The 12,499-nt window shown below is 46.5% G+C and overlaps 1 protein-coding gene across 1 annotated transcript in view; it reads left to right on the top strand.

Annotated features, from left to right (window-relative positions):
* Window positions 1–12,499, top strand: part of LOC122630114 (fringe glycosyltransferase) — a 28,852-nt gene that overhangs the window by 2,820 nt on the left and 13,533 nt on the right. The window contains exons 5-6 of the mRNA XM_043814249.1: window positions 722–824; window positions 12,025–12,184. Coding sequence (XP_043670184.1) covers window positions 722–824; window positions 12,025–12,184 — 263 coding nt within the window. The remainder of the gene's footprint in view (window positions 1–721; window positions 825–12,024; window positions 12,185–12,499) is intronic.

The following is a 12,499-nucleotide window of genomic DNA, read 5'->3' as shown; positions in this document are numbered from 1 at the left end:
GGGAGCGGTATCGAAAGTGCGAAGAAGGATGCGCGGTATCCATGGTAAAATGGAAACCGGAGGGTAGAAAAAGAGAGAAAGAGAGAAGAAATTTTGCTAAAGCGATATAGACGGGCCAACGGCATGTGTGCATGCGACGTGTTCCGGCATTGCGTGCATTCTGTAAGTGCAGCCTCGGGCCAGATACGCGACTGTGGACGACGAGGAGGAAGAGGAGGAGGTGAAGCGGGAGGAAAATACGAGAGACGTAGAAAATTTAAGGAGTTCTCGATCTTCTTGGAAACACTCGCGATCTCGAATACTTTCCACAGAGATTTACCTTCAGTCGCGTACAAACGTTCGAACGGTTGACCGAGCGCTTAGCTATAAAATAGGATTTCACAAATTTGCATTTGGGCTGGGTCTACTCGGCGAGATCGTTCGTGTATTTCGTCATAACGATGTGCCGCCAGAATCGAAGGTGGATGGTGATCGGATCGAAGACGATCGAGACGAGAAGAAGGAAGAGAAGCACGCGAGCCCTCGGGGATCGTCCGACGTTTGACCTCGGCACGCGCGCACCGTGTTTCTTTAAGCGTTTGCCTCGTTACTCGTGATTTCGTTTTTCGTCCGGTTCCGTTCGTCGTTTTCGAAGTATAAGTTTTCCTTTAATTTTCTTCCCTTTCTCCACAGGCATCGCGAATTTGGAGCACTCTCTCGATTTTAAAATCTATGATTTCAGACGGCCACATGATCGATACCAAGTGTTCGTCCTCTCACAATAGACGAGCCCTTTGCTGCAAGATGTCCGTCGAGTTTGACAGATTTCTCGAGAGCGGTCGAAAGTAAGTAAACGATTCCAAGCGATCGATGTTGCTCGACGTTGCTTTGGCGTAATAATCTGCATACGCATAAAACGCGTCCAATTAACTCGATTACCGACGCTTATCGTCGAACGTTTTTCATTCGCCGTGTCGTCGTCCTGCGTAGGAAGATTAACTGGATGTCGTTGACGCTAATCGTTATTTCCTGTTCATTTAGTCGCATACTCTAATCGAGCTTACACGTTTTATCGATTCAACTAGATATCGCTTGCAGTAATACGTACAAGTCGATGAATATGAGATACCGTCCACACCTAATACGCGTGCCAAAGTGAAAAATATTCGACAGCCATTCGACAGGTAGAAATGATTAACCGAAAAGCATTAGCGCGTAATCGAGCCAACTCGAGCGTCAATATCGTCGTCGATCGTATTCACCGCTTAGTGGGATCGTGCATCGGAGCACGCGTACCGCATAGCGTAACAGGCTAATACGAATTAATTATTCTACTTATCCTCCTAGAGATAAATCTTCTTGTGCTCGCCAACTTGCTTTTAGATAATACATACGGTGACTCATAAAGTTGGTCGCACGCTCGCCAAGATCTTGCAGAGAAGTTCGAAGGACCATGGTCGTTTCCTTTTCCTCTTTTCTTTTCTTTTTTTTTTTTTTAAGCACTTTCAAGCGCACTTCCCCATTCCTCCCTCGTTTCTCCGAGTTTCTTTTGGTCGATCGAACTTTAGCCGCAGGGCGATAACTTTTCTACGTTCTCTCTTGCGAGATTTATCCGTTCGCGGAGAAAGAGAGAAGAGGAGAAGGGAACATCGGCCATTGGTATTATCATCGTCGTTGGAACGAAAGGATCGTATCTCCGATATCGATACAGGCTATCGTCGATACTCTCTTCGTTACATCTCGAGAGATACCGTTTGGTCCATTATCCGAAGCGATATGATCCGAACTCGCGACGTGCCACCTAACTCTGCGTTCTCTCTTACCTTCGGATAATCTAATATAATGGCAGGCTTCTTCTATTTCATTACTACCACATAAACGCTTTACTCGTTATCTCGACATTTTTCTACGTTCTTCGTTCCGCGCGTTCGCAGTCGAACGTAAATTCTATTCTATTATCTTTGTCTCTTTCTCGTGTCATTGGGGATCGATCGATCGAGAGAGAGAGAGAGAGAGAGAGAGAGAGAGAGAGAGAGAGAGAGAGATGACGATCACGAGGAGGATGAGGATCAAGGAAGAGGGAGAGAGAGAGAGATGCAACTGCCAGATTACGCGGACAGGTAGATAGATGGGTCCCATTATCGGCGTAGTCGCATTAAACGCTTCTTTATATAGCTGTACATCTATAGGATTTACGAAGCACGTGAGATCTCCTGGCCCGACAGGAAGATACTTATCTCGACGCTCGACCGTGAGGCTCCGCCTAATTGTTTGCTCTTGCTACGTCGATCGGTATAGTCCCTTTGCTAGCCGCCGGACCGCGAACTACGTTCAATTATCCGACGAGAGTTATCGTGCCTTCTCTATGCGTGTCCCTTTTTATTTCTTCCCTTTCGTTTCATCATATATAATAATATTAATTAGTATTTTTTCTCGATCCATGTAATAACGGCAGGGTCTTTTGTCTCTTTTTCAAAGTATCCTTAACAATGGTAAAAGTTGAACGAGTTCGTCGAGCGTAGGGGACGAGAGAGGCCGGAAAAAGGATATTATTCGATGCAACGAAGCGTCTCGGATGTTCTTTGCTCGCGTCGAGCGCATTAGCTACGCCGAGTTTCGCGGTATGCAGCGTGCAAACGGAATCCCGATAGCATCGTTATAATTTCTCTTGCCTCTTATCTCTCGGCAGTCTCGAGCTCTTATTCTTTGGTATTCTCTCTTCGTTTTAACTCGTAGCCGATGGACTCGATATCGTCGCGTATATAGAACGCGCGTAGAGTTCGCGCAGGTGTTCACGGGAAACGAACTCGAATAATAAATCGAGAAACACGGATGGGATCTCGAGTTATGCTGTCCTGTAAACGGATCCAAACCTAACGTCGTAAGTTCCTTTAGAAAATCATTTCGAAACGTTGAGATTATAAAGTCTTTGAAACGTTTTACGGCATGCGCATCGAGTCATATTCCTCGAGATGTACCATTATGTATTTACTCGGTCCTATTTCTAGTAGTCGTCCGTTTTCCACTTTTCTTTACAAACGAAACGTTATCTTTGAGATTTGTGTTTAGACAGGAGAAATGGAGAGAGAGAGAGAGAGAGAGAGAGAGAGAGAGAGAGAGAGAGAGAGAGAGAACTCATCGAGCAGGTCAAAGTATGCGGCCCTAAAAATATTATCTCTCCCTCTCTTATTTTTTCACTTCTCTCTTGGAAAAATGAACGTTAGAAAAACACGTTTAATGGTCCGTCGTCAACGCGAAGCAATTATTATGGGTCCTCGAGGAGGCTCCTGGTTTTTTCAAGGTACCGCCTTTTCGGATTTATTTTTCTTTTAACGCCGGTTAGTCGTGTCGGTAAAAGCATCGGCCGGCCTTGCGCCGAACGTTTCTATCCTCTTTAACGTAGATCCATATATCTAAGTTTATAGACGTTCCTTGTCATCCGTGAGTTATCGTTTCATCTATTTAATTATTTCTCACATCGGTCGCGTTCCCATTGCTACGGATACATATTATCCGGACGTCAAACGGCTCGGACGAACCAACTAGTCGACGAGCGATCGTTATGGGAAACACGGTTGCGGTATTCCTCCCGATATATGTACATACGTTTCGGCGATATACGTACACGTACGTGTATGTATCTACATAAATCCTATGTCTATATATATATATTTATATATACGTGCGTGTGCGCGCGTGCGTGCATATGACGGAGAAATCGACTAGAAAATAGGAAACGTTTCGTCGGATATTCGTAGGAGAGGAAATTTCATTTCACGTCCATCTCTAAAAATGACGTTGTAAAAGCCTACGCGCTTTCTTTCGACGCGTGAGGCCACGTTTGGGAAGAAACGTGGACGACGCGTAAGGCGATAGTACCTACGAAAAGAGGAAGAAAAAGAGACTGTCTTGAATATCGGATGCGGGCTCCTTTGTCTTCGTTTCTCTTCGTTCTCGATGTTCCGCTTTCATAACGCATTATCATTCGCATCGTTCTCTCTATCGCGGTGATTTTCCTTTGAAAAAGCTAATTTCTAATCCGTCGGTAATTTTCGCGATCGGCGAATTAACCGTGGCCGACGATATCGGGCATCGGTTTTCGTTGAAGCGCGAAATTCCTGCGGTACTGGTTGCTCCGCAGAGGCATCGTCCGTTTAAATAATCGCCGACGATTTCACACCTCGCTTCGTCCAATTATACGATCGTTTTACGCGCGGACGCACGGATTTCCGCTATCGATAACGAATGGAAGAAAGATTTATGGAATTCCAAGCTCTCTACCGTCTTTTAAATCGCCTCAACAACAAATCTTTATGCCGGACCCGTTTTTCATATTTTTCCAAAGATTCGATTTTATTTGCCAGCGAGAGAACACCATATCTTCGAATCATCGAAGAACCTCACCGAATACGCGATCAAGAATCGCTGCGCGCCTTATTCGGTCCAATTAGTCCTTTCTTAACGAGCGACGCCACCGGAACTCGTTTCTTCGAGTTTAAGAGCCGAAAGATTCGAGATAGAGATATCCAAAAGAGAGGGAGATAAGCAGCGAGTAGATATATTCTGCCGTGTCATTTATTTCGAAGTTTCTCTCCTCGACGCAACTCGTCTTTCGACTAAATAATCATATCGGATGACGGGTTTAGGTTCTGCTCTTATCGCGTTTCCTGGCCGCTCGATTTGCACGGTAACGTATTTATCGCGTCGTTCAAACAAAACCGAGACATTCCTTTGCGAGGAACGCGCGTCGCGTATTCTATCGCTTTTCACCCAGCGCGCATATCTCCGAAAACTATACGACCGCATAGACGCGATCCGAACGCGAGTCGAATATTTCGATAAACTCGCTTGGTCGAAGCACGCCGAAGCTCTCAACTCTTGCTCTCGACGAATCGGTGAAAAAGGAAACGTTCGTTCTTTCTTTTTTCTTTTTTGTATCTGTTTGGATTTTTTTTTTTGTCGTCGGCCGTCGTTCCTGCGCGTACATCCTCGCGCGAGTTCCTCGATAATCAACGACAACGGATGGTCCTCAGGTGCGGCAATTACGACACCGCACGATAGAGATCGCCCAGGAAAGGACAAGGGTGGGGAGAGAGAAAAAGAGGTAGGGAGAGGGAGCACGTGCAAAAAACTTGCTCCGCTCTCTTGGTACGGAGTTCCTCGCAACGGTTAACGCTCGCGTGACTGCGTATTATATGTGTGCATGTACGAGGCTACCAGTAATGCCGCATAATAAGCGTTTAGGGACGACGATAGGACCCCTCCTTCGTTGCTTGCTCCTCTTCTATCTCTCTCTCTCTCTCTCTCTCTCATTCGCTTTTTCTTTCTCTCTTTTCACTCCTTGCATCCTCTTCTTCTTTCGCTTTTACCTCCCATCTCTAGACCCTGCGGTCTTCTTCGTAAGACCTCTTCGTGCTATGTCCAAGATGAAAGGCGCGCCACTCGAGAGACGATAACATTAAGGATATATAGGACGTAGGATATGCGATACGAGAGGCTAAACAATTATTCTATAATTTCGATTCATTTGGCGCGTGAAAATATCGCACGATAATTATAAACACTTCGGATCCTATATTTAGGAACCATAAAGGATACGCGTTGCTCCAATTCCGGTAGGTATCCTTCTTCTCGAGATTCTCTTTAAGCTCTTTATAGATCGTTCGAGCCGAAAGCGAATTTTTGCAAGATTCTCGACGCGCGAGACGTTCGAACGGGGGAGAGTAGACGGGGCCGTGGGTAATCACGGTCCTCGGAGAGATATCTCGTTCGAGACAGGTCGTATGCGCGCTTCAGGCTCGTTCACCTCGATCTTTGGGGTAACAGGACGAAGAGGGGAGGGGTGCTTTAATCTCGGTATGCCCACTCGAAACGAAAAATCTTCTGTAATCCCGTCTCGGACGTTTTGGCAGATGTATCGCGCTCGATGCCATCGCGTTACCGTCCTTTCTCTCTGCGTGATTCGAATTTGGTTATCCACTCTCCTTTTTCCTCTCATTTTTTTTTACTTACTCGCTTCTTCGCGCGGAACGAGATACGATCTCTAGGAAAATAAAATTCCTTTTTCTTTCTCCTGCTTCTCACGGTGTACGGTAAGTTTGCGCGTTGGACATTTATAATCTAGTAGAATGGATAGTTTTGAACGACGAGAAACGCGTTAAAAGTCGAAGCGATTCGTGCCGATCGTCTCGCGTCTCGATAAAATGTGGCAAAATAGTCACGATCGAATTAGACTACGCTGTACCCTCGAGAGATCGAGTCACGTGATTGACTGAGGTCATATCGAAATTAATCGAGCTCGTTCAACGCTACGAACGCGTCGCGCAACGTGTCACGTAGCGTCGTTTGACTTCCTCTTCTGGCTAAATCTTGTTTTCGTTTGACATCGATCGTTGCTTCGTCCGAGTTGTAAGTTGAAAAGGGCTTTTCGTAAAGAGAACACGACGGAATAGGGATGGATGGGCGATGGAACAAGAAGCGATTTTTGTACGGACAGGCAAAGTCGATTGAGAAATCGAGACACGTTTCGAGGAAGGCGAACATGCACGCGTTGCTTTCGTGGAAGAATGTGCCTTTACGTGGACACACGAATGCTCAAACGTTTTTCTTTTGTTCGAGATGTTTCTTGTTTCAAAGCAAACCGGACTAATTGCGATCTTGTCTCAATCACGATCTCTATCCGCAACGGACGATTCGATCGATCGTTTGAAAAATCTTTTTAATCGATCGAAAGAAAAAGCTCTCGCTTCGACGGCGAGCGAATCGAGGGAGAGGGAGAGGGAGACGGACAGACGGGCAGAGGGAGGGGGAGAGAGAGCTGTTGAAACTTTGATAGATTTATTTACGTCGATGCGCGGACTCGCGTTCCGAGTTAAATGCTTCGGAAGCTCCGTATCTTCGTTGGAGAACAAGAGCAGAGTGCGTGTCGCCATTTGCAGAATCTCATTCGTCGAGAGGCCAGTACCGAGCTCGGTGATGTCGAGCTGCCGATGCCAAAGTTTGCAGCACGTTTCTACTGCTCTCTTATATGTATATCGAAACTGGTTTGCACCTGATACCAGCTTCGTGATCGAATGACGCGTTTCAATGCGCGCTTTCTCTCTCTCTCTCTCTCTCTCTCTCTCTCTCTCTCTCTCGAACTAGCACGGCCTTTCTCTTCTCCTCTCGTCTCTTCCCTTCCCTTCCCTTCTCTCCTATCCTCCTCTTCTTCTTTTCGCGGTTCACGAACGCCAGGAGGCACACGCAAACCCTTCTCCGTTTTCTCCCACTCCGTCCCTTGGACCCTTTGATTTGTTTCACGAGACGTGCACCGATGCGTACCGTTCAACCGAGATACGATGATCCAGAAAGCCTCGAGCTATGGCCGTTTGAATAGGGTCATTCCGTAGGCACTTGCCGTTTTATTTTCGAGTACGTCGAGGAACAAGGAGATTCGCAGGAGACTTTTTTTCTTTCTCTCGAATCGTACGTATATACGATTAACGAGGTTGTTCATAAATTTGATCTTTACGTTTGTCCAAGACATTTCCATCTCGTCGTCTCGTCGTTTCTTCGATGAGCCGAGCATGTGTTGTCCCTCGAGTGGATCGACCGAATAAAAAGCAGACAAATGATTTTCTAAGAATTTATGTCGCTGACGTTCGAACGCGACGTTCCTCGTTGGCTCTCGGCTCGATCTTTTAAAACGGATAATGCGTCTATGGATGGGCTCGACGAAACGATGGATAGGCGGTGCGCGACTTTTGATCTTTCTTAATGAACTCGATTCTATACGTTTTCGATTCGAGACTACCTCGATGGTCGTCGTCTCTAGCGTCTCTCATAGAAAATAGATAGGGATTGGAGATTAGACGTGGCATTAAAATGCAGTTTGACGTTGTTAAACGTTCGGTCCTACCGCAGTTATTACATCGGTATAGCCTCGCTAAAGAAAGAGACGAAGAAGAGAGACTAGGCACCGTCTTGCGTTTGCCATCGCGAACACTTGGAAGGCAATTTTTGTTATCAATGTAATATTCTGCAGCAGGAGGCCCCGGAAATGGCTCGTTGGCTCTCGCTGCGCCCGTTCATTGCTACATCCGGCGAGACGTTCACCGGTATATCTACAATACGTACGTTTAAAAAGTCGATAACACTCGAAAATATTACAAACTCGTCTTTTTTCTCCCGTCGGTCTTTTATTTAACATAATACCAGATTTACACTGTGCACGCTCTACCGGATTTCCATTATTCACCGATCAACCTTGAGAAGATAAAGACGCTCCTTTGTGCGCGGTTAGACGATTGGATAAAGGACGAAAATAAAATTTCGTCGCTATCGCCCGCTATCGTATTCGTAAGCGTAATCGTATCTCCTCGAGGTCGAAGAAAGAAAATCTTGCGGTCAATGCGTATACCTCTTTTTCTCTTTATCGCGTATAACGTGTGTATCGAGTGTCCAGAAGTTGGACGTCCAGCGACATTCGATATTTTTGCAGGGCCTCTCTCTTTTTCCCCCTTCCGTTGCTTCAGCATCGATAAACGTCTCTTCCATGTCCTAAATTGAATCGAACTCTAGACGAGTTTAACGAGAGACCCTAAAAGTACAAAAACCTCTATATATTTTGGATCGAGACGCGTTACGATCTGCGCCACGAATCTCGGATACATCGGCCTCGTACCTTTGATCTCGAGCGTCTAATCGCGGTGATTAGTTTCGCGCAACGACGTCGATTATCCTAATCGGTCCGGGTGCTCTTTCGCGCGGATATAGTTTTATCTTTTACGTCGTTTCTATCGCGAAGAGTATCGAGCTATGCGATTGCATAGCTTTTTTTTTTACCTTCTCGAACGAGTTGCCTTCTCTGGTCGTTCGAGAACATAGACCAATATTTCCTTTCTTCCTCGTATACGGTACGACTTTCGTTCTTGACGTATCAACGATACGTTCGATCGAAACGACAAAAATTTCACATATTTATTCGCGCTAATAAAGGATCATGAAACGAGCAAACGATTTTCTAAGGAGCGTGCGTGCGTGCGCTCGCGCGTGCGTGCGTGCGTGCCTGCTAGGAAGAACGTTATCGACGTTACGAGCGAGATTGTTAATTATGGAACGAGCGAGGCGGCATCGACGCGACTCTGTGGAAAACGAGCGCTCGAACCATTTGCGAACGCTTAACTACTTCTCTTATCGAGCAGAAATATCGCTATCCGATAGCCAATCGCATCTTTACACTCTTCTTTCGTGTATCTTCCTTTTCATCTCGCTTGCCTACGAATGGAAATATTTTTTCTTCCTTCCTTTCTTTCTTTCTTTCTTTCTTTTTTTTTTTTCAGGAAGCAGATAACGGCTCAAATCGCATACCGATCGCGTCGTCTGTCAGCGCGATTTCGCGATATCGAGCGCATGCTTTAACGAGGCTTCTACGCGTTTGGAAAATAAATAGGAATATCTAATGAAAACTGGTTATAAATTAGTTAGACGGTAGGACGTAAGGTGTTCGAGCACCTGTCCAAGATCCAATTTGCTTCGTATTCTCCGCTGCTCGGTGAATTTTTTTCTACTTTTGTTTTTCGATCTAAGAAAAAAGAAGCGAAAGAAGGCGAGGTAGTAGAGAGAGAGAGAGAGAGAGAGAGAGAGTGCCTCGTGCGGAAAAGGTCAGGGCTGGCGTGTGCCGTAGTGCCGTGTAGTGCCATAGTGCCGTAGTTAATAAAAACGGGCGTGGTAAGCTCGCGCCATACGAGCTGCTCGTTGACTCCTCGTATACGTACGTATTGTACGTTGACTCGAAAACGATCTTGGCCTTTACGTACGATCGCTTCTCTATGCGTGAAACGTTAACCATCGATTCGTCGATCTCGTAGAAATCGATAGAAACGCGATCGTAGCCCGGACTCTCGATCGAGGTCAACCTCTGTACGTCGGGCACGACAACGTCTCTCTCGTACTTACGTGACGTACGGGGGGAGGGAGAAGGAGAGAGATCGACGATCGGCAATTTTCTCGACGTGTAATTTCACCTGTTGCACATCCGGCGCGTATTCGACTTGTAAAGGTAACGAGCCGTGATTATCGACAGTCTCCGTGTCGTTTTTTCCTCGAGAGGAGGAAGACGAGCGCAGGAAATATACAAGCGCGTGTAAGAATATCGATGCGGGAAGCGAGAGAGGAGGAAGCGGGACGAAACGTCACCGTTTCGAACGGTCGCGTTTCCTGCGAACGTCGCGCGTTCTCTATTTCCCATTTATTTCTTTTTTCGTAAATCTTTCTCGAAGGGAAGAAAAGCGATCGAACGTGCACGTTACTCAACGACGACGGAAGAAAATTCTTAAATACGTAAATATCGCGTTTGTTTGGATTTCACCGAAGCAACGTCGATCTCCGGAATAATAATATCGCGTCAAGATTAACTCCGGTACGACCCTTCGGATGGGAATCAAGTTGGAAAGGTTTCCCACAATCGAGTACGACACAGCTACCCTCGTGACCCTTTTTCACGCCGCACCGAAACACGTCGTTTCTCCCCTGGTAATTGATTTTAGGCATTGCGTTAACGCGACTCCCAGGAAAGTGCGCTTGCACGAAAGTTTCATTCGAGAGATACGAGAGGGATCGAGTCGTCGTCTCTCATCCTTTTCTCATCGGCTTACGAAAGCGGCAGCTTCGTTATGGTTCACGCTCGACGGGGTACGTAAGTTACAGAACGATTACGTCGAATCGCGACTCGATCGACGAGAAACGTAAATACTCGAAGAGACATCGTATTTACATCGTCGGTCGAGAACGCGCGTACAAATATGGAACAAGGCGAGATATAAACAAAGGATTCGTTCCGTTATACCCTTCGGTCTCCTGCGACGCTCGACTCGAAAGACACGCGTGTCGCTCGCGTGTGGAAAAAAGCGCCACGTGTTTCGGAGCGTGGAAGGGCGAGCGGTGAGCCGACGAAGAGGGTTCCGCGACTTCCCACGGTAGCTACGGAGCATCGTTGATTCTATCGAACGAGAGGGCTCGCGTCGAGAGCGATCGCGTAGAGGGTTGCGTCCGACGTCGTTTCTTTCAGCCCCTCGGTCAATTTCGCGAACGTATTTACGAGAAAAATTTCTTTCCTAAGACAGCCTGCGTGGAGCGCGTTATATAGCGATACACATGGTGTACATGGAAGAAGAAAAATATATTCTAGTCAAGCGATAACGAGCGGATACACCTGCGAGAATATACCACAAGGAATCCGTGTGGCTGCACGTAGCCGCATGTAGACGTTTTTACGAGACGGACGCTTCTTTAATAATCCACGCACGATCGGATTGCGTGGTCGAGAGGTGCGATCTTACTCGAGGAGATGTCTAGAGAAGGCTTCGCGACGCTCGTGTAGATACGTACGTACGAAAACGTTAAATACAATATCGCGAACGAGTCTCCGAACGCTCTCTGCGTTTCTTATAACGCGTCTCTTCCTTCGCGCGCGTACGAACGTCTGCTTCTCCTTATCCGACGATCGTTGTTTCAATCTTGGAAGAAACGAATTTTTTCGTTCGAAAGGACGACGACACGGAATCCTCGAGTTCGTGGAAAAGAGGAAAAAAGAGAGAGGTAACTCGAATTTGCGCATCCGGTTTTTAGTCGCTCTACCGCGAGCTAAATGCTCGTTTACGCCGATAATTAACGACGCACCACACCCACGACTCATTTCTGCTTGACCCGGCCTCGCCGTCAATTTGTCGGCTCGTTACTCGATCGCCGGAACGAGTTTCTTTCGGAGGAGCTTAACGACAGCTCCGAACTATTCCTTTCTCTTTCCGCGAGTTACTCGCTTCGCTCGATTTCGATCGAAATTCAAACGTCGATTCGTTCGACCGTTCATGTAGATACGATCGACCGCATCTCAAATGATTTGATTTATGCTATAAATAGTTACGTACGTAGCTATCGTCGTTCGCGTAATCGACGAGTTTAACGACGCACTCGTAACGTCTTTATTATACCTTCCCTATGCCGTATACAGAAATTGGTGTTTTCGACGCGAACTTAACTCACCTCGCTTTCGGTTGTGCGTTCCAGGTGGTTCTGCCACTTCGATGACGATAATTACGTGAACGTACCACGCCTTCTGAAGCTCCTGGACAATTACAACCCACGGGAGGATTGGTATCTCGGCAGGCCTTCGATACCAGCCCCTTTGGAAATCATCAGGCAGGGACCAGAGCCATCGAAACGACCGGTAACTTTGAGATATTCTCTTTTTTCGTATACCTTAACCACAGGCTTCTTACACTCTTGATAACGACATCGATTTCGTGTCTCGCGTATCGTCTCTTACGAATTACCGTTGTACGTATCGATTTACCAACGCTACTTTATTATTAGAAATGATTACATACCGAGACGACTTACGAAACGTTATTCGAGATTAATCGTTCGCAAACGAGTCCTATACGAATGGAGGTTGCAAACACGTAAACAAATCGTTTGTTGTCATAACTTTGGAGAAATGTCTCGGCTTTTCTATCGCTATTGTCGCGACGTAGCGGTCTCT

This window comes from Vespula pensylvanica, chromosome 6 (assembly GCF_014466175.1).
Source record: "Vespula pensylvanica isolate Volc-1 chromosome 6, ASM1446617v1, whole genome shotgun sequence".
Taxonomy (NCBI): domain Eukaryota; kingdom Metazoa; phylum Arthropoda; class Insecta; order Hymenoptera; family Vespidae; genus Vespula; species Vespula pensylvanica.
Note: the sequence above shows the minus strand (reverse complement) of the source record. Positions and strands in the feature narration are given on the sequence as shown.